Source organism: Microcaecilia unicolor, chromosome 9, assembly GCF_901765095.1.
Source record: "Microcaecilia unicolor chromosome 9, aMicUni1.1, whole genome shotgun sequence".
In the NCBI taxonomy this organism is placed as follows: Eukaryota; Metazoa; Chordata; class Amphibia; order Gymnophiona; family Siphonopidae; genus Microcaecilia; species Microcaecilia unicolor.
In genome coordinates this window covers 181,566,717-181,586,785 of record NC_044039.1, presented here as the reverse complement: position 1 = coordinate 181,586,785, position 20,069 = coordinate 181,566,717, and the positions used below count along the sequence as shown (strand labels likewise).

The window sequence follows — 20,069 nt, the reverse complement described above, 5'->3', positions numbered from 1 at the left end:
ATTTTGTAAACAAGTTGTTTTAAATGTCTTGAGAAGTGATGTAAACGCTTAACTTCTCAAAAAAAAAAAAAACCACCAAAAATAAGTTCTACCTTTTGTTCTTTATAAATCCCAAGCTCTTTTTCTTTTGCTATCCTTTCTTCTTTTTCTGAAAAAAATAGCAAAGGTAGCCAGCATGAATGAGAGCAGTTACATCATGTAATATTTGTAGGCATCTGTAGTGAGTCATCCTGAATTTTTTAAACCAGGCTTACCCTTTTGTTCCTTCAAATAGTCGGCATTTTCCTTCATCCACAACGTGGCTTTTATTTCAGCTTCTTTTTCATTCAGAATGTACTGAAGATAAAAGAAAACTTAAGATTAGTTTTCTGCAGCTCAACCTGAAAATGCAAAATGTATCAACTGAAAATAAACCTTTAAAAAATTTTTCATTTGCGAGCCCATACTCAACTGAAGAATAGCTGATTAAAGATAACTGGGTAACTTACACTTTGAGTTTCAAAGTGAAAACAATATTTAAAAGATCACGGTCACTGAATATAGTCAGTTTAAGGTATCTGATCTCTATTTCTGGATATCTTAGGCCTGCTCTACCTACAACTGACCTATTGGAGGAACTTTAACAAGATAGCTCCTGCCAAACCTCCAATTCCTCTTCATGTTAAAAAGGTAACATTTGGCTGGTCATTGAGATGTAAAAACCAAATTTTAACTGAATAAATTATTCTGAATATCACGTACTGAGTGTTTTCTCCACACTTGTGCCTACGACAAAAACCCCCTTACTGATAACATTAGAGGAGCTCATGCCTAGGTTTACAAACCTTTGGGTTGGTTAATTTGACTATTTAATCATATATGAGTTCTCCAGAGTAGTATGCCATGTTCTCATTACAGAATCCAAAAGCCTGCCTGGAAGGCGCCCCATGAATATTCGTTGTGGCTATCCTGAAAACCACTGGCTGGGGTGCCTCCAGGACCAGGTTTGGGAACCACTGCCCTAGCCCACCCAAGATGCCGGTAAGGAGGGTTTTATAGGAGGGATAAGGCCAGTTTGTCAGACATTGTGCTAGATTTGCTGTTGAATGACTTTCAAGAAACCAATGACCATTGTTTGCAGATGTGGATATATAACAGACCGCAGCTTCTGGTGGTTTGGAGGGAGGGGGGCAGTTGGGTGATGTTGTTTGCCCCTGTAGCGGTAACCCAAGCTACAGGGTCTCGGGCTCAGAGGGTTCAGCCAGTCTGTAATTAAAGGGTCACGTGACCCGGTTTAAATTTGTCATAGAGGGCCATGCCAGCACCACAGGCCCTTGCTTGGCTGAGGCGGGGACTATGGTAATGTCACTCTACTTTGCTGAAAGGGCGAGTGGTTAAGGGGTGCAGAATGTTGATGTAGCTTGGGGTTAAGTTATATTTGTTGTCTGGTTTACATTTTAGTTGCTGTCAATAAGGAAGCTGCGGCCTTTTGTTACTCCACTTGGCTGTACTGGCCATTTCATTGCAAAGATAAAGGGTAAAAGGGGCCAAAGGGGTCAGGGGGGGACAGTAGAATGGAGAAAAGGTAAGGTGGGATCCCTACCTCTAAAGTTATTACAGAGCCCAAAAGCATGTCTGGAAGGTGCCCCATAAGTGAAGGATGGAGGCCCTCCTTATCGGCATTTTGGATTGGCTAGGGGGTGAGAAAAGAAGTTTGGGGGGGGAGGTTTGGGGGGGGGGGGGGGAGATAGTGCTAAGTTAGAGAGCCACAGTTGCCATTGGTCTGGTTTGCCATAGCCTGATTCAAAGGTAAGCCAGATCGGAGGCAGGGCCCGATTAGCAGAGAGGGATAGGGAGCTCAAGAAGAGGAGGAGGGGGGAGCAAGGTTATTTATAGGAACGCCTCCAGGATGCAGGACTTTTCCTGCTACTTGGAAGTGGCTTTTCTGTCTTCCCACCCTTCTGTATCTAGAGGGGCCCTTGGTAGGGAGGAAATGAATGAGGCCTTTGTCATAGTGGGCGGTAACCTGAGCTACAGGCCTCAGGCTCAGAGGGTTGAGCCAGTTTGTAATTAAAGGGTTAGGTAACCCGGTTTAATTTTGACATGGAGGGCCATGCCAGCATCACAGGCCCTTGCTTGGCTGAGATGGTGCTATGGTAATGTCACACCACTTTTCTGAGAGAGCAAGTGGTTAGGGGGTGCAGAATGTGGTTTTGGGCACTGTTGATGTAGCTTGGAGTTAAGTTATTTTTGTTTTCTGGTTTACATTTTAATTGCTGTCAATAAAGAAGCTGCGGACTTTTGTTACTCTACATGGTTATACTGGATCTTTCATTGAAAAGATAAAGGGTAAAAGGCGGCAAAGGGGTCAGGGGGTAGAGAGGAGAAAAGGTAAGGTGGGATCCCCATCTCTGAAGTTAATATATATTACTACACTATGATAAATATTTCCTTATACAAATCATTTAAACTGTGTGTCTCATATGATGTTTCAAGATTTAAGTCTAAGAGAGAAAATTTTGGTCAGGTACTGTACATAGAGTAAGAAAACAAAATTATCAAATTTTAAAAGAATCTGAGTTTTGGAGCATGACAGCAACCAATGCACAAATGTATAACATCATATTATAATAAAAATTCTCACCCTGTCTATTTCAGTGTCATCTATTCCATTGAGGTCTAATTCACCATCTTCAGCACCATAATCTAAAAATAAAGTTTGTTTTAATCAGAAACCAGTCAGAGTTCTAATTTCTTGTCTTCACAGAATTACCATAAAAACAGTTTATTGCAGCCACATCAGTATACTATGGCCTTTCTCTTGCAAAGCTCAAATTACTTTAATCAGATAAGTGCTCTTTTTTTTTTCCTATCCACCATGGCCCTCTCAGCAAAAGGAAGACTGGGAAGAGGAGGGGAGGGGAGGGCTTTGACTACTACAATAATTTTCAGTAGGGCTCCTTAATTTACAGGTGCAACAAATGGTTGTTACCAAGTTAGTAGCATCACTACAAGACAATTTGATTTCTCTTGTCATCAGATCATCATTTAAAGACTTAGCTCATGCCTATCTCAGTAGTTTAAGGCAAGTTATGTTTAAGAACATATGAGTCTTTATTAGTCTGTATCCCATGAATACTCTTTCAGATGCATGGCTTGGAACACATTTTGGGGTATCATATCCTTACATGAAATGAATGTTTGTGGACAATGTGAACTCTACTCTGTAAATTTTTCTTTGCACTAGCTTTATAGATGAACAAAGCCATTATTTAAAAACAAACAAACATTTACTAAGTCACACACAAGACAATTATAACTGGATTTTGAAGACAAGAGGCTAAATTTTCAGCCATAATTATTTACTAGGGTCCACCTTGGTAGTCAGCACCCAAGAAAAAGATCCAGGTGTCATTGTAGACAATATGCTGAAATCTTCTGCCCAGTATGCTGCGGTGATGGCCAATAAAGCAAACAGGATGCTAGGCATTATTAGGAAAGAGATGGTAAATAACAACAAGAATACAATAATGCCTATGTATCACTCCATAGTATGACCTCATCGTGAGTATTGTGTTCAATTCTGGTCACCGTATCTCAAAAAAAGATATAGCGGAATATAAAAAGGTTCAGAGAAGAGTGAGCAAAATGATAAAGCAGATGGAACTCCTCTCATATGAGGAAAAGCTAAAGAGGTTAGGGCTCTTCAGCTTGGAAAAGAGATGGCTAAGGGGGGATATGATAGAGCTCTATAAAATCCTGAGTGCTGTAGAATGGATAAAAGTGAATCAATTTTTTTCATTTTCAAATAGTACAAAGACAAGGGGACACTCAATGAAGTTACATGGAAATACTTTAAACACAAATAGGAGGAAATATTTTTTCACTCAACAAATACTTGTTGCCAGAGAATGTAACAACAGTGGTTAGCATATCTAGGTTTAAAAGGTTTGGACAAGTTCCCGGAGGAAAAGTCCACAGTCTGCTATTGAGACAGACATGGGGAAGCCACTGCTTGCCCTGGATTGGTAACATGGAATGTTGCTACTATTTGGGTTTCTGCGATGGTACTTGTGATCTGGATTGGCCACTGTTGGAAGCTGGATATTGGGCTACTTGGACCATTGGTCTGACCCAGTATGGCTATTCTTATGTTCTTATGGTTATTATTTATTATTATTATTTGTTAGATTTGTATCCCACATTTTCCCACCTATTTGCAGGCTCAATGTGGCTTACATAGTACCGTAACAGCGTTTGCAGTTCCGGTATGAACAAATACAAGGTGATATTATGGTAGAAAGAGGTTCAAGTATGGTGAATACACTGGGGGAACTTAGAGAGAAATATGAAGAGTTAGGATATGTCCATACGGTCTTTGGTTTCGTTATGTCGCAAGTGTCCAGGTTATTTATGTTGGGTCGGTGGGGTATGCCTTTCAACGGTTAGTTTTTAGGACCTTTCGGAAATTTAAGTGGTTGACCGTAGTTTTTACTACTTTAGGCAGTGCGTTCCATAGTTGTGCGCTTAAACAGGAAAAGTGGATGCGTAAGTTGATTGTATTTGAGTCCTTTGCTGCTTGGATAATAGAGATTTAGGTATGAACGTGCTGATAGTGTGGTGTTTCTAGTTGGCAGGTCAATGAGGTCTGTCATATATCCCAGGGCTTCTCCGTAAATAATTTTGTGAACTATTGCGCAGATTTTGAAAGCACTACGTTCTTTGATTGGGAGCCAGTGCAGTTTTTGTCGTAGGGGTTTGGCGCTTTCATAACGCTTTTTGTCCAAATATAAGCTTGGCTGCTGTGTTTTGTGCAGTCTGAAGTTTCTTTATGATTTGTTCTTTGCATCCCGCTGGAGTCTGCATTTCAATTAATATATATTTTGCGCCACTATATGTAGAATTAGTGGTGCTGAATACACCTACTATATGGTCCCTGCACTGGTGCTATTCAGCAGGTTAAAGATCACCACTATCTGGATAGTATTTTGTTCCACTCTTATGCTACCCTTTTTCTATATAGATATCAGGCCAGTCAATGGAGCTTCTGGCTTGATACTTTGAATATCAGCCAATATCAGCCATAATGCCTTTAATTCAACAATACCACACATGATTTCTTTCTTTCTATTTTTAGATAGCACAGTGTTAAAATGCTTCCAGGTTATTAGAAATTATTAATATTCTGCCTAGCTATAACTTACAAAGAGAAATGTTCCTTCATTGAGGGCACAATAGGGTCCTCAAGTTTCCTACTGAAAACTAATTTCAGTCATGAGTAATTTTATGATGTCATTTTTAAAATATTTCTTCTCATTTGGGCATCTGCTTTCTTTATGAGTTCAATTAGTGATGACTGACCAACTGCAAAGCATTAAATTGCTGATAAAACTATAGAAGCAGCCATTAGAGCACATGGATTACACCACGCTCATGCCGATTTTCATATTACTCACAAACATACTGACTATTAGCCCTTCCAAATGTCTACTGAAAAGGACTGGGATTAGCACTGATTTTTGTATCACCTTGCTCATCTCCTTCTTTTCAAAGGAATCAAATCTCATTAACAACCATTCTGAGTGTTGTTGCTTATGTCAAAGGCTTTACTGAAATTCAGATAGGCAACGTCTACTGCATGCTTTCAATTTCCTAGTCTGAGTCTGTTACTTCAAAGGATTCAATTAGGTTTGTGAGGGAGGATCTTCTCTTTTTGAAACCATGTTGTTCAAGACCATATACCCCCTCATTCTATAATCTTGCACACACATTTTTTGTGCTTAGCATGCAAACTTAGGTGTCAGTTAAACACGTAACAATGGATAAATTTGGCACTAATTGGCACTACCAATAATGAGACAAAATTGGAGTTAATTGGTGCTAATTGGCAGTAGTTTGCAGTTACACACTAAGACGTAAGTCTATAACCTTAGTGTGGAAATCCTTTAGTGCATAACTGCTAGAAAGTATGGATGTGGGAGGAGCATGGGCATGCCTGTCACTTATACACTAAGTTTATAGAATACTGAGTTACACGTACATTTAATCATGGATATTTACACCAGCCATTGACATGGCAAAAGTGACTACACCTAAATGTGGGTGCGTAAGTACTGACTTGTACTAGTATTGTTACAACAGAAATTACACATGTAATTGCCAATATAGAATTCACACTTAATACTCAGCATCCCAGTGCCTCACCTTCAGGCAACCTGCATTAAATTACCTTCATAATGCATTAACATCAGAATATTGAACTATTCTATCCCGCTAATACAGTACTTCCATTACTTGACCACTACTGACATCAGACTAACAGATCTGTAAGTTTTCATCTTCCTCGCTTCCAACTTTATGAGACTGTATTAAAATCTCTTCTTCGCATCTCTTAAAATCTCTTCTGTTCAGTTTCTTCTTCAGTATTCAGATTATATAGTCTTGACTGCTTTCATTTGTACCAGTACTTTGAATACTACTTCTTCAGTAAAAGGTAATGTGTTTTCCCTGTGTGCTTGGTCTATCACTTCCACCTTCTAGTATGAATATAAGGCACAAGTATTTATTTAAAATTCCAGCTTTCTTCTGATTCTCCATGAAATGTATCATTACTAATCCTGTTCTAGTTTTGCTCCTTTCACTAATATAAAGAAAGTTTTATCCAGAACCAGTTCTAGGCTAACTAGTGCCCTGTATCAAAACTAAATTACCCCTTCCCCTCCTGTTTTCACCAGTGGCAGTTCTGACACTGTGTAACTCTCCCTTCAGTATTACTGGTGGCTCCAGGACAATATCTTTTTTTCTCTCTCCCACTATCTCCCCAAACCTTTCTCTCTTTTTCCACACACAATGTGGAAGACATGGGGGAGAGAGTAATGAGGGCACAAGCATGATAGTATATCCTTGGGCACAGCACGCTACAATGTCATCTTGGTAAGTCTTTGGGTCCTATTTATTTATATCTAAAAGAATGATATCCTGTTTTACACTGTCACCAACATCAACATGGCTTACAATCAAAAGATTTCTTTTAGAGACTCCCTCCAGCACCAATAAGCTCAGGACAGAGTCCCCTGATAAAACAAACAGATGAGAGCAAGGAGTGGCAGAGACCAGTAGGGTAGAGGGGGTGTATATTCTAACTTTTTCTCCCCTCCAAACTGGTCAGTCAGCAGAGGAGCCTATATGCAAAACAACTCCTTCCTCTTATAGTAGATTCAGACTAACAGCAGTAAAAGCAAGGGGGGCCAGAAATGGGGTGACAGGAAGGTGAGAGGACTAAGTGGTCATAGATTTGATATAGCGCCTTTCTGTAGTACATCCAAAGCAGTTTACATATTTACCTATAACTAGGTGGTTTCCTTAAAAACATTCATAATCAACCATAAATACATTAACATCAAAACAGCAGACATGTCCAAAATGCAGACACAAACAGTTTTGTTTTCAAAAGTTTTTTACACTGCTTCAGGTCAAAAGCATCACCGAAGCTGGCCAGATAGTTCATTCCACAAGGAGATTCCAGCTGACACAAAAGCCGAAGATCTTCTATCAGCATATCACAATTGCATTCCTGCATCAACAGAAATAGGCATAGTAGATTCTGATCTTAACATATGTCTGAGATGGTACACCTGCGGTGCTTGCTTCAGATAATACAGAGATATACTGGTACTTTCTCCGTCCCTAGTTGGTTCATAATCTAAGCTTTTGTACCTGGGGCAATGGAGGGTTAAGTGATTGACCAGGGTCACAAGGAGCTGCAGTTAAAATTAAATCCAGTTCCCCTGGTTCTTAGTCCATGGCACTAACCATTAGGCCACTCCTCCACTAGGAATGGAGGAGGGAAAAGAAGGGGATCTTTTGACTGCCCAGCATCTCTGTCTATCAGACAAAGATGAAGTCCCAGTGGCCCAACAGACTGTGCCTTCTTCTCACCACCAATTCAGAAATCAGTTGAGAACCTGACAGTCCAATTGATCTCCCTCTAGCCACTCCTACTTGAAAAGAAAGGCTGAGAGCCTGATGGGCTTCATGCTCTCCATTAACAAGACCAAGCAAGAGTGTAATTCTCAGCCAGAACTCCTTCCTCCCTTTCCCCTCAAAGGCCCAGTAATCAGAGAGACCTCTTCCCCTTGCCATCCTCACAGAAGGCCAAAAAAAAAAAAATTAAAAAGGGGAGTTGGAGAGGGAAAGGCCCAGAAGTGGAGGAGTGGCCTAATGGTTAGTGCAGTGGGCTTTGATTCTGGCAGCCTGGGTTTGATTCCCACTGCAGCTCCCTGTGACTTTGGGCAAGTCTCTTAAACCTTCCATTGCCCCAGGTACAAAAGCTTAGATTGTGAGCCCTCTAGGAACAGAGAAAGTACCTGCATATAATGTGTAAAGCGCTGCATATGTCTCTTAGTGCTATAGAAATGATTAGAGTGAGTGGAGTGCAGTAAATCTGAAGAGGGTCCCCATTCCCTTCTCCTTCACATACAAAACATATGCCCCTGTTATCTCTCCATCTTCTCAACTCTCCGCTGATTCCTCTCTCATATCCTCATCACACAAACACTCCCCTTCAATAATGACACCCCCTCCTTTTATCCCACAGTTCCTTTCCCCTTCTCCCAACATCAATCTCCCTCATATCACCAAAAAATAACAGCTAATTGCTTTCTTTTCTTCTCACACACCCTTGATAGCCACTAGTGCCATAACTCCTGCATTATTCAAAATTCTCACAAAAACAACGCAAAGGTTCAGGGAAATGGCTTCCCGCTCACACTCAGAGATGTGCAGTGGTAGAAAGAGAAAGGAAAAGAATCAATTGTTCTGTTCTGGGGATGGCAGCATACAGCCGTGAGAACAGAGGAAGTAAATCTTGCTGGCATGGGCGTAGTTTGACTGTTTCATCTGGGAGGGCAAAAGGGTGGTGCTTGGTGCATTAACATATTCATTTGCATACAGATATCTCATACATATGCATGAATATTCTGGAAAAAAAATAGGCTAAGACTGAATACGAAGCAGCATACCAAAATAGTGAAATGAGCCAGCACTATGGAACATTGCTCTCATAAAGCCCTCTCTTGCATTCATATGAACTAGCACAGAAAGAGCACACTTTCCCTCTCCCCTTTCTCTAGGCCTGACACCAACACCCTCCTCTTTTCTCCTTTTCCAAAGCCCAAATCTTTCTCCCTCCTTACCCGCACTTCCCCATTTTATTTACAAAACTTATATACCACAATATCTATCATTCTATGTGGTGTACAAACATACATTTTAATAAAAATGCCTCCTGTTTACTTCTTCTAATTTAAAAACAACCACATAATGTTACTACCATACTGTGCAAACACCCACAGAAGGTGAGCTCTCCACAGGAAAACGAAAGACGAAACACACAGTGGATCCAAAAAAGTCCTCTCACAATGAGTGTCTTCCTGAACAAGGTCTTTATTAATAATAGCAGAATCGACCCGACACGTGACGTGTTTCGGCCGTGAGGCCTGCGTCAGGGGTCTAGTAATATCTGTAGAAAAAAGTACCTTGTAGATCAGATGAAAAAAATATATAGCACTAAAGCTGCTGACAACGATATCGTGCATAAGACAACGCTGTGCTGCTTTGTAATACGCGTCGGGTCGATTCTGCTATTATTAATAAAGACCTTGTTCAGGAAGACACTCATTGTGAGAGGACTTTTTGGATCCACTGTGTGTTTCGACTACCATACTGTGCAACATGGATAGAAAAAATACTTCCCCCCCCCCCCCCCCCCATAAGGCAGCACTTTTTTCTGGGGCCATCCACAGGCAGCACTTTATCCTATCCCCTACCCCTACAGGCAGTACTTGACAGCACTTACCCCCAGGGGTGGCTCAAGGCAGTCTGCTTTCTAATGTGAGGGATGAGGTGGCACCCCCCTTCCAAGGCTCCCAAAACAGAAGGCCCTCTGAAAACTCTGGTTAGGAAGGAGAGTGAAGAGATTCCCCTTACTCTGAACACTAGTCAGGCAGTTGTCAAGGAAAAATAAACAATGCAATTTATATGCCCAAGTTTTACTTTTAAAAAAGTAAACTTTATCAGCAAAAATTGTTTGAGATAAATTATGTTACTTGGAACTCTACTATAAAAAATACAGACCCCTGGCTCTTCACTGACAGAGTGTTAAAAGCAAACATACATTCTGCATCCACAGAAGTCTTTCTCAGATGCAATGTGTGCAGAGCAGAATTAGGGTATGTTCTTATAGAATTCACCACACCAAAAAAAAAAAAATCTGATTCTAGCTTTATCTCAGTAGCAGCAACATAACCCCACTTTAGCAGCAGACCTATTATGAATGAATATAAAACCCTACAAAAGTCAAATCTACTATTCCATATCAGTACCGACAAGACCTACCTAGGAAAAGGAAGCATCATAAATATCACAGTGATCCCTATTGAGATAAATGAACAAGTCTGAATACTATATCAGAATAACCAAGTCCAGTCACACATAGAGAACACAAACAGACTCTCTCCAAATATAGAATGTGACAACAAACTAAAAGTAAAAATATGTAGACAACATTAGTGTGAAACTTCAAAAAGCCAGATTCTGCATGCAGCACAGCCCCAGAGAAAGAGATGCATTTGCTCCTGTAATATGCAAAATATAAACATAGCAGATGCTAATGACCAAAACTGTCACATTCCAATCAATAAATAGAAAATAAAATTATTTTTCTACTTTTTTTTGGTGTGGTGTTTTTTTTCTAATCATATTGGTCCTAGTTTCTGCTTCTTCTTTCTTTTTATCCTTTTAGGGTGTGGGGGGCCTCCTGTTCATATGCCATTTCTTTTTTGTATTCCTATCTTCTTCATTTCCTCATTTATTTATTTATTTATTTGTTGCATTTGTATCCCACATTTTCCCACCTATTTGCGGGCTCAGTGTGGCTTACAATAAGACTTGAATAATAGAAATACATTTGTTACAACTAAGTTATGGATTACATTGAACAGAGTTGTGCGAGGCATTCGAATATCGTTGGTAGTATAACAATGGGACAAAACACAGAGACATTAGAAAGAGACAATGGGAAAAAAGGGCATTATTAGGCGCCTAGACATATAGTGTACATAGTTCCGTGGACGAATGTATGGTTGACTGGATAAAGGGATGATGGATCAGATGTGGATGTGTATTGCATTGTGGACAGTGAGTGGTCTCTATGTGTATTGGCTCTTTCCATAAGTTTGTTCGAACAGGTGTGTCTTCAGTAGTTTACGGAAGGAGGCTTGTTCGTTGATCATTCTTAGGTTGCGTGGTAATGTATTCCAAGACTTCGTGCTCTTGTAGGAAAAGGTTGACGCGTGTATCGTCTTGTACTTCAAGCCCCTGCAGGTTGGGTAATGAAGGTTGAGGTGAGTTCGGGATGATCTTTTGGCGTTTCTAGGTGGTAGGTTTATTAAATCAGACATGTACGCTGGGGCTTCACCGTAAATGATCTTATGGACTAGTGTGCAAGTTTTAAAAGTAACGCGGTCCTTGAGTGGAAGCCAATGTAGTTTCTCTCGTAGTGGTTTTGCCCTTTCATATTTAGGTTTTCCGAAGATGAGCCTGGCTGCTGTGTTCTGGGCTGTTTGAAGTTTCCTTAGTATTTGCTCTTTGCAGCCAGCGTATAATGAGTTGCAGTAATCCAAGTGGCTAAGGACGAGGGATTGCACTAGGCTGCGGAAGACGAATCTTGGGAAGAATGGTCTAATTCTTTTCAATTTCCACATGCTGAAGAACATCTTCTTGGTTATGTTGTTTGCGTGAGTTTCGAGTGTTAGGTGGCGGTCGATAGTCACTCCAAGGATTTTTAGTATTTCTGAGATTGGAAGTTTTAGGTTTGGTGTGTTTATCACGTTGAATTCTGTTGTGTTGTATTGGGAGGTGAGTATCAGGCATTGGGTTTTTTCTGCGTTCAGTTTCAGGCGGAATGTATCTGCCCATGTGTTCATGATGTGTAGACTTTTATTGATTTCGCTGGAGATTTCTTTGATGTCTTGTTTGAATGGGATGTATATTGTCACATCATCGGCGTATATGTACGGGTTGAGGTTATGGTTTGATAGGAGTTTTGCTAAAGGGATCATCATTAGGTTGAATATAGTTGGAGAGAGAGGTGATCCCTGTGGGACTCCACATTCAGGTATCCATGCCTTGGACGTGGTTGAATTTGATGTGACTTGATACGAGCGCAGGGTTAGGAACCCCTTGAACCAATTCAAGACATTTCCTCCGATGCCAAAGTATTCAAGTATGTGTATTAGGATTTCATGATCAACCATGTCGAAGGCGCTGGACATGTCGAATTGTAAGAGGAGTATATTGTTGCCGGTTGCAATTCTTTGTTTGAATCTGGTCATTAGGGTGACTAATACTGTTTCTGTGCTGTGATTCGAACGGAATCCTGATTGGGCATCATGCAGTATTGAATGTTTGTCTAGATAGTTTGTGAGCTGTTTGGTTACCATACCTTCGGTTAGCTTGGTTATTAGTGGTATGGATGCAATTGGCCTGTAGTTGGTTATTTCGCTCGTGTTTTTCTTTGTGTCTTTAGGAATTGGTGTGAGTAGGATTTTTCCTTTTTCTTTTGGGAAGAGTCCATTTTGTAGCATGTAGTTTATGTGATTTGTTAGGTTTGTTATGAATTGTTGAGGAGCAGTTTGCATGAGGCTATTTGGACATATGTCTAGTTTGCAGTTGGATTTGGCATATTTTTTGAGAGTTTTAGAGATGAGTTCTTCTGGTAATAGTTCAAATTCGGTCCAGGTTCTGTCTGCTGGGTGTGTTCCTTCTTCTGGATCTAGACAGTCTAGGAGAGTGGTGTATTCTATAGTGCTGGCGGGTATTTTTTGTCGTAATTGTACAATCTTCTCCTTGAAGTATTTTGCAAGGTTGTCAACACTTGGTGTATCTTTGCCATTGGTTGTAACAGGTGTGGTGTCTAACAGTTTGTTCACGAGGTTGAAGAGTTTATGTGTGTCTTTGTAGTTTGGTCCTATTAATGTTTTATAGTGTAGTCTTTTTGTCTGTTTGATGGTGTATTTGTATTTTCTCCGAAGTTGTTTCCAGTCGTTTAGTGTTTGTTCATCTCTCTTTTTATTCCAGGCTCGTTCAAGTCTCCTGACTTGTGTTTTCAGTTTTTTCAGCTCTTCGTTGAACCATGGATTTGCATTTTCCTGTGTGATGTTCTGGTTTGGACTGGGGCGATTTTGTCTAATGTTGTTGTGCTTATATCGTCCCATTCTTGGAGGAATTGGATGGTGCCAGCGTTTGCAGTCCATTCACTCTGGTAGATCTGTTGCCAGAATGTTGTGGGGTCTATTTTTCCTCTTGTTGTGTAGGTTGTTCGCTCATGTTTGTTGATTGTGTTTGGTTGTGTTTTTTTTTGCCAGTAAAGTGTGACATTTGCTTTATGGTGGTCTGACCATAGTGTGGGTGTCCATCTTGTGTTGGTGAGTGTGATAGTTGAGTTCGGTTCGAGTCTATTTGTTATGATATCTAGTGTGTGTCCTTTTTCGTGTGTTGGTTGTAAGTTGGGTGTTTGCAGATCCCAGAGTTGTAGGAATTCTTTGAATTCTCGTGTACTTGGTAGGGTGTCATCTTCTAGGTGTAAGTTGATGTCTCCTAGTATGAGGATGTTTGAAGTTGATACGCAGGTATTCATTGATTTTCACACTCAGCTTTCTCCAATTTATTTTCTGCCTCTCAAATTTCATGTTTCCTTCTCATCCTCCAGTCTTCAAGCTCCCTCTTTTCACTGTTTCTATCTAGCTCTCCATCTCTCCCCCACCCTTGTCAAGCATCCATATCAGGCATCTCTCCTGTCTTCCCTTCTCTCATGTTCAGTTATCTCTCCCTGATCTTACCTGTCACCCACCTCCATGTTCAGTATGCCCCCCCCCCAAACTCACTTTCCACTATGTCCAGCATGCCTGCCTGATTTCTCATGTTCATCTATTTCTAGCATCTTCCCCTGATCTTTCCTTCCACCTTCCTCTATGTCCAGTACATCCTCCCATCTACTTTACCACCATGCCCAGTATTGCCACACATTACAAACTGTATCTGATATCCTAAAATGACAATGTTAACAAATCTATGTAAGCCACATTGAGCCTGCAAATAGGTGGGGGAATGTGGGATACAAATGCAATAAAATCTCCCCCCTGATCTCCCTTTCCACCCGGCTTCCTCTCCAGTATTGTCTCCTGATGTCTCTTTTCACATGGCCTCCTCTCCAGCATCTTCCACTGATCTCTCCTTCCATCCACCTCTCTAGCATCTTCACGATCTCTCCTTCTATCTGCCTCCTCTCCAGCTTTTTCCCCACAATCTCTCCTTCCGCCCACCTCCTCTCCAGTATCTTCCCAAATCTCTCCTTCCATCTACTATCCTGTTGGGTAGAGGGTGGGATGGGGGAGGGAAGGAGGTGTTAGCTGCTTGTGTCCCAGATACCGGGTGGGTGGAACATGGCAGCTATGAAGGGGCAATCCAGTGCGGACGTTTTAGGTGCCCCTATGCTTGAGCGCTCTGAGCCCATGTCTTGCTGGCCCTGGTTTCCCTATTCCTCCACCCCCCCCCCCCCCCGTGTCCAGCATATCACTTTTCCCAACCCAAGAAGGTCTGCCATTTTTCTTCTCTCTCCCCTTCCCCATGTATTCCTGCATCTCCCCCCTTCTCCTCCTTCCCCATCCAACATTGTCCCTTCTTGCCCCCATCCATCTCTTCCCCTCAAACTGTCCTTTGTCTCCCTATTCCCTTCTTCCTGGTGTCCAGCATATCCCCTCTCCCTGCCCAAAACTGTGTGCCATCTTTCTTCTCTCTCCCTTGCCCCACATATTCCAGCATCCCCCACTCTCTTCCTTTATCCATTTTTGTCCCCCCCCCCCCCCCCCCCCACAATCCACTCCCTTCCATCAAGCCTGTTCTCGTCTCATAGCTGGACTGAGTGCCTTACTATCCCTCCCATGCCTGACGCATTCCAATGTCAATCTCTCTTTCTCTCTCTTCTTCTTCCCCATTCTGCTTGGTCCCTTCTTCCTCCCTCCCCTCAAACCTCTGAGCAAGAACTAGAAATGGCATGCAAAGAGCTTTGTGCTGTAGCACTTCCAGTCAGGTTCGCCGGAACCGCCACCTTAGCAGCAAGAAGTGTCTCAGAGGGAGCAGTCTGACAGAGCTTTGCTGGAAGCACTGTAGCACAGGACTCTGAACCAGCTGTTTTTAGTTCCTGCTAATCACTGCTGTATTGGGAAGGAGCCACAGAATTAGGGCAGGTTTGAGGGGAGGAAGCGGATGCATGTGGGGGAGGGGGAGGCAAGAAGGGACAAAGCAGAACAGGGAAGAAGAGAGAGAGAGAGAGATACTGGAACATGTCGGGCAGGGGAGGGAGAGTAAGGCACTCAAGTCCAGCGACATTTGGAGAGGCGCCTCCCCTCACCCCCCAAACTACTCCCATGCTTGCTGGGGCCCCAATAGCCTATGCCTAGACATTGCCCTAGCACTCTGTGTAGTCACATATCAGACCCTGGTTTCACCCTTAGTCTTTAATGACAGCAAAACACACATCTCCATTTGAGCCATAACATTAACCAGTAAGGTATTTTTTTGTACACGCAAAAAGAAGATCTGATCTTAACAAATATGAACCAAAACAGGGTTGCAGCTCACCAGAAACATTAACAAAGATATTCCCATTTTTAATATTCAAAATTATTTTTGAAGATAAGTTTTAAAATTGAGAATTGTTTTGTTATAACATTTCTGGTGGATTTTTAAAACACTTATCACAGACTGCCTTCATTAGTTCAGTATATTAATTTCTTTAAAAATGTCTTCTGTACCATTTAATATTCCTATTCAGAGGTTTTCAAAGCAGTCAACTGAAAACAAAATTTCAAATGTGATACATTTATTATAAATATATATGTGGTGACACCTGGTACAAGAACTTCATATGCTGGATGAATTATAATTGTGGTCCCTGTAACTTTTAATTTCTGCTTTTAACATGACAAAATATAAGCACTTTTGCTGGACACACGGTAACAAATAGAAAAATGGGACTGAAATAGCACAAACCTGAAACCTTTTAAACAGTTGTACCAATTGTCAAGGCTTCAAACCCACCCCTACTCCTCCCTAGGAAAATCACATACGATATTTAAATTTCCTAGGCAAAATCCTTAAGAGTTGTAACCATGATACCCAGTCTGATTTTTTTTAAACATTATTGAAGGGTCCTTTTACTAAGGTGCGCCGAAAAGTGGCCTGTGCTGATATTGGGTGTATGCAGGTGCATTTTTTCAGCACACCTGCAAAAAAAAAAAAAAAAAAAAAAGGCACTAATCGTCCGCAAACGTATAATGACGATTATTGCCTGGTTAGCGCCATGTGCTGAAAAATTTCTGGTGTGCGTAAAAAATGAAATTACTGCCCAGGCCAAGCAGTAGCTGGGCGGTAGTTCCAAACTGGCACACGTTGGGCCCGCATAGGCGCCTGTGCGGCTTTGTAAAAGGGCCCCTGAATTACTATTGTACTGGATTATGAATTTATATGAAAGGCACGAGAGAACTCAGTTACAGTCAAAGCCTTGACAACTGGTCTAACTGCTCACAAGTGTCAAACGTGTACTACTTGAGCCCCTTATTATGTTTTGCTTTAAACATAACACTGCAGATTATAGTTCAGTAACACAGCTCTAAGTTTAAATCAGTTGGGGGAGGGGCTTTAAGGAACAAACTGTCTTCCCATCTAAAGTAAACAAAGACCAGAAGCTATCTTTTTGCTTCATCTAAGGATGCATGAAATTTAGAATACCACAGCAGCAGCAAAACTTTCAGTTCTAACTCAATTAGATATGCAACCTGAAACCAAAAAGTCTTCTCCTTCCAATGAAGATGAAAGTTTTCAGCACAGCCATCGCAATCCCTTTAACCAGGGCCGGTCTTAGCAAGTGCGGGGCCCTATGCAGACCAATTTGGTGGGGCCCCATCCTAGCCCCGCCCCCGCCCCACTCATTGATAAGATTATTCAAGTTTTAGAAAATTTTTTATTTATGAAATTTCAAATAAAGACAAATGAAGCTAAACTTGTACAGAAAAACTGATTGAAATAATAAGCACAATGCTATCATGAAACCCCCCCTCCCAAGAAATTATTCAGTTCAAGTCCACAATTAATAGTTCAAATTCTCATAACCCCGGGGGGTCAGAGGTGCGGACGCACAATCTCTCCACTGCAAAACACTATACACAAACTTGTGCAAAAACACAGTCAGAACCTTACCAAACCATAACAGCACTAATTCCAAGGACAGGACGAGCTACAACCTTATGCATGGAAAGGCAGAACTGTAATTACACCAGGCTCTAAAACACCAATACACTACCTTGTGGAAAAAAAAAAAAAAAAGGGCTGCAAATACTACACGCTAGCAGGATACTGTACCTTGATCACACATGAAAAACACATGACACAACAAATATGAAGGCAAAATACTGAATGGAAAGTTACCTCAAGAAGTCAGACTCAGCATGCAGCAATACTAGAAAAATTGAAACTTACATGCAAAATATCACAGATGCACATTTCTAAAAGCTGACATATTCCAATTAATAAATTCTGAATAAAATACTTTTTTTCTACCTTTGTTGTCTGATCATTTAGTTTTTCTATTCGCTTTGGTCCCAGTGTCTTCTGTTTTATGCAGTGTCTTCTTTCCGTTTGATATTTTTTCTTTCACCATGTCCACCATCCTCCTGTGTCCTTATGTGTTCTGTGTACCATCTGTAGCCCCCTGTCCCTATCCTTTCTCCAGTTTCAGCATCTGCCTTCAAAGTGTTCCGATCCAGCCATTAAATTCAACAATTTCCCCTCCATCCACATCCAGCATTTCTCCTCTCTCCCCCTCCACTCCATTTCCAGCAATTTCTCCTCTCCCTGGGCCCTGCCATCCCATCCAAGTCCATCCTTGGCCCTCTCTGCCCTTCCCTCCTCCATCCACATCCAGCAATTCTCCTCTCTCCCCCTCCACTCCATTTCCAGCAATTTCTCCTCTCCCTGGGCCCTGCCATCCCATCCAAGTCCATCCTTGGCCCTCTCTGCCCTTCCCTCCTCCATCCACATCCAGCAATTCTCCTCTCTCCCCTCCCCTCCATTTCCAGCAATTTCTCCTCTCCCTGGGCCCTGCCATCCCATCCAAGTCCATCCTTGGCCCTCTCTGCCCTTCCCTCCTCCATCCACATCCAGCAATTCTCCTCTCTCCCCTCCCCTCCATTTCCAGCAATTTCTCCTCTCCCTGGGCCCTTCCATCCCATCCAATCCATCCTTGGCCCTCTCTGCCCTTCCCTCCTCCATCTACATCAAGCAATTCTCCTCTCTCCCCTCCCCTCCATTTCCAGCAATTTCTCCTCTCTCTGGGCCCTGCCATCCCATCCAAGTCCATCCTTGGCCCTCTCTGCCCTTCCCTCCTCCATCCACATCAAGCAATTCTCCTCTCTCCCCTCCCCTCCATTTCCAGCAATTTCTCCTCTCTCTGGGCCCTGCCCTCCCATCTGTTCCTCTCTCCCCTGCCCCCCTCCATTCACCCATGTATCCAGCAATACCCCTTTCTCCCTGAGCCCTGCCATCCCATCCATCTCCCTCTTTCCCCTGCCCGCCCTCTGCTCTCCCCCACGATCGATCCCTTTCCTTGTTTTTCTTTTAAATTTACCACCAGTCCGGCGTCAGTGAAAGCGTTCCCAGTAAAAGCGCTTCTCTTCGCTCAGTGACCCCGCCTTCTTCTGACGTCATGACGTAAGAAGAAGGCGGGACACAGCGAAGAGAAGCGCTTTTACTGGGAGCGCTTTCACTGACGCTGCCGGACTGGAGGTAAATTTAAAAGAAAAAAAAGGAAAGGGATCGATCGTGGGGGAGAGAAGAGGGCGGGCAGTTGGGACGAGCGGCGGCGATCCCCGGGCGGGTGGAACTAGGTCAAGGCTGACTGAGGCGCGCCGCGCGGGGCCCTATGCGGCCACCTCGGCCTAAGACCGGCCCTGCCTTTAACCTAACACAAACAGCAACAGATTGCTTAGATTACTAGCCCGGAGGCCTAACTGCTTGCAATTAGGGAATACAGTAAATTAACATTAAAAAAAAATGAAATGACTAACAGTTAAAAGCCACTTGCTGCCATACTTGCAAAATTTATCCAAACTCACACTGTCTGAATATAAGACCACTTAGGGGCCCTTCTACTAAAATGCAATAAGTTTGGGCTTAAAGCACTGTAACAAGAAAATTTAATGCAAAATTTAAATATCTACAATTGCTTAGACAAAACATCACCGTATTTTGATTCTGAATACAGTAGCTATCACACTGGCACACCATTTAGCAAGTCATAGTTTTCCAGTTCTAAAGGAAATATTAGAATTAGTTGGAAAATGGAGCAGATGTTTGAAGAATGTTGACTATAAAAATGCTAAATATTCAACTGCAGCTTCTTCAAATGATTGAAAGCTATGCAGGCCTAATAAGAATAAAATTACAGCAATTATATCTCAAAATTTTATATTTATAGAGAGGTTTTCATTCTGTTATCAATTTTCATTCTGAGAGCATTAGCTCATCTCTGATATTGTCACTACGCAAACCCTTGGGGGAAAAAAAAAACTATGTAACTTTCATAAGCTAGCAACAGCAATATGCTGAAGAGGGCAACTGGGGGCTCCTAGGTATCTCCTGTTGGATTATTTTATGAAAATAAATCTTACTGAATGGAGAAAAGCTGGCAAGAGCAGCTCGATTAAATAATACATAAAAGACTGGCAGCATGTTGCCTGTTACCACCATTTCTTCTCTGAAAGAAAATTTAGCTTAGTCCTGTAACTACACCGACTGCTTCCAGAGCTATACATTCAATTCCAACTAACAAGTTATTCTACACAATATTATAGCAGAATCTTGATACGCAGAGCATAGAATACCCAAGTCCAAGTGAGGACATTTTAACTGAGTGCTGCACTTTCAATACGGACCTTGATGTTATAAACATTGTTCATGGTCTGGATCCTTTGCCT

General features: G+C 41.9%; 1 protein-coding gene across 2 annotated transcripts in view; it reads right to left on the bottom strand.

The window, feature by feature from the left end:
* BRF1 (BRF1 RNA polymerase III transcription initiation factor subunit) overlaps positions 1 to 20,069 on the bottom strand; it is a 329,398-nt gene that overhangs the window by 87,081 nt on the left and 222,248 nt on the right. For both annotated transcript variants that reach the window (XM_030214801.1, XM_030214803.1), the window contains exons 12-14: positions 2,624 to 2,685; positions 255 to 336; positions 93 to 148 (exon numbers count right to left, since the gene is read on the bottom strand). In XM_030214801.1, the coding sequence (XP_030070661.1) occupies positions 93 to 148; positions 255 to 336; positions 2,624 to 2,685 (200 nt within the window). The remainder of the gene's footprint in view (positions 1 to 92; positions 149 to 254; positions 337 to 2,623; positions 2,686 to 20,069) is intronic.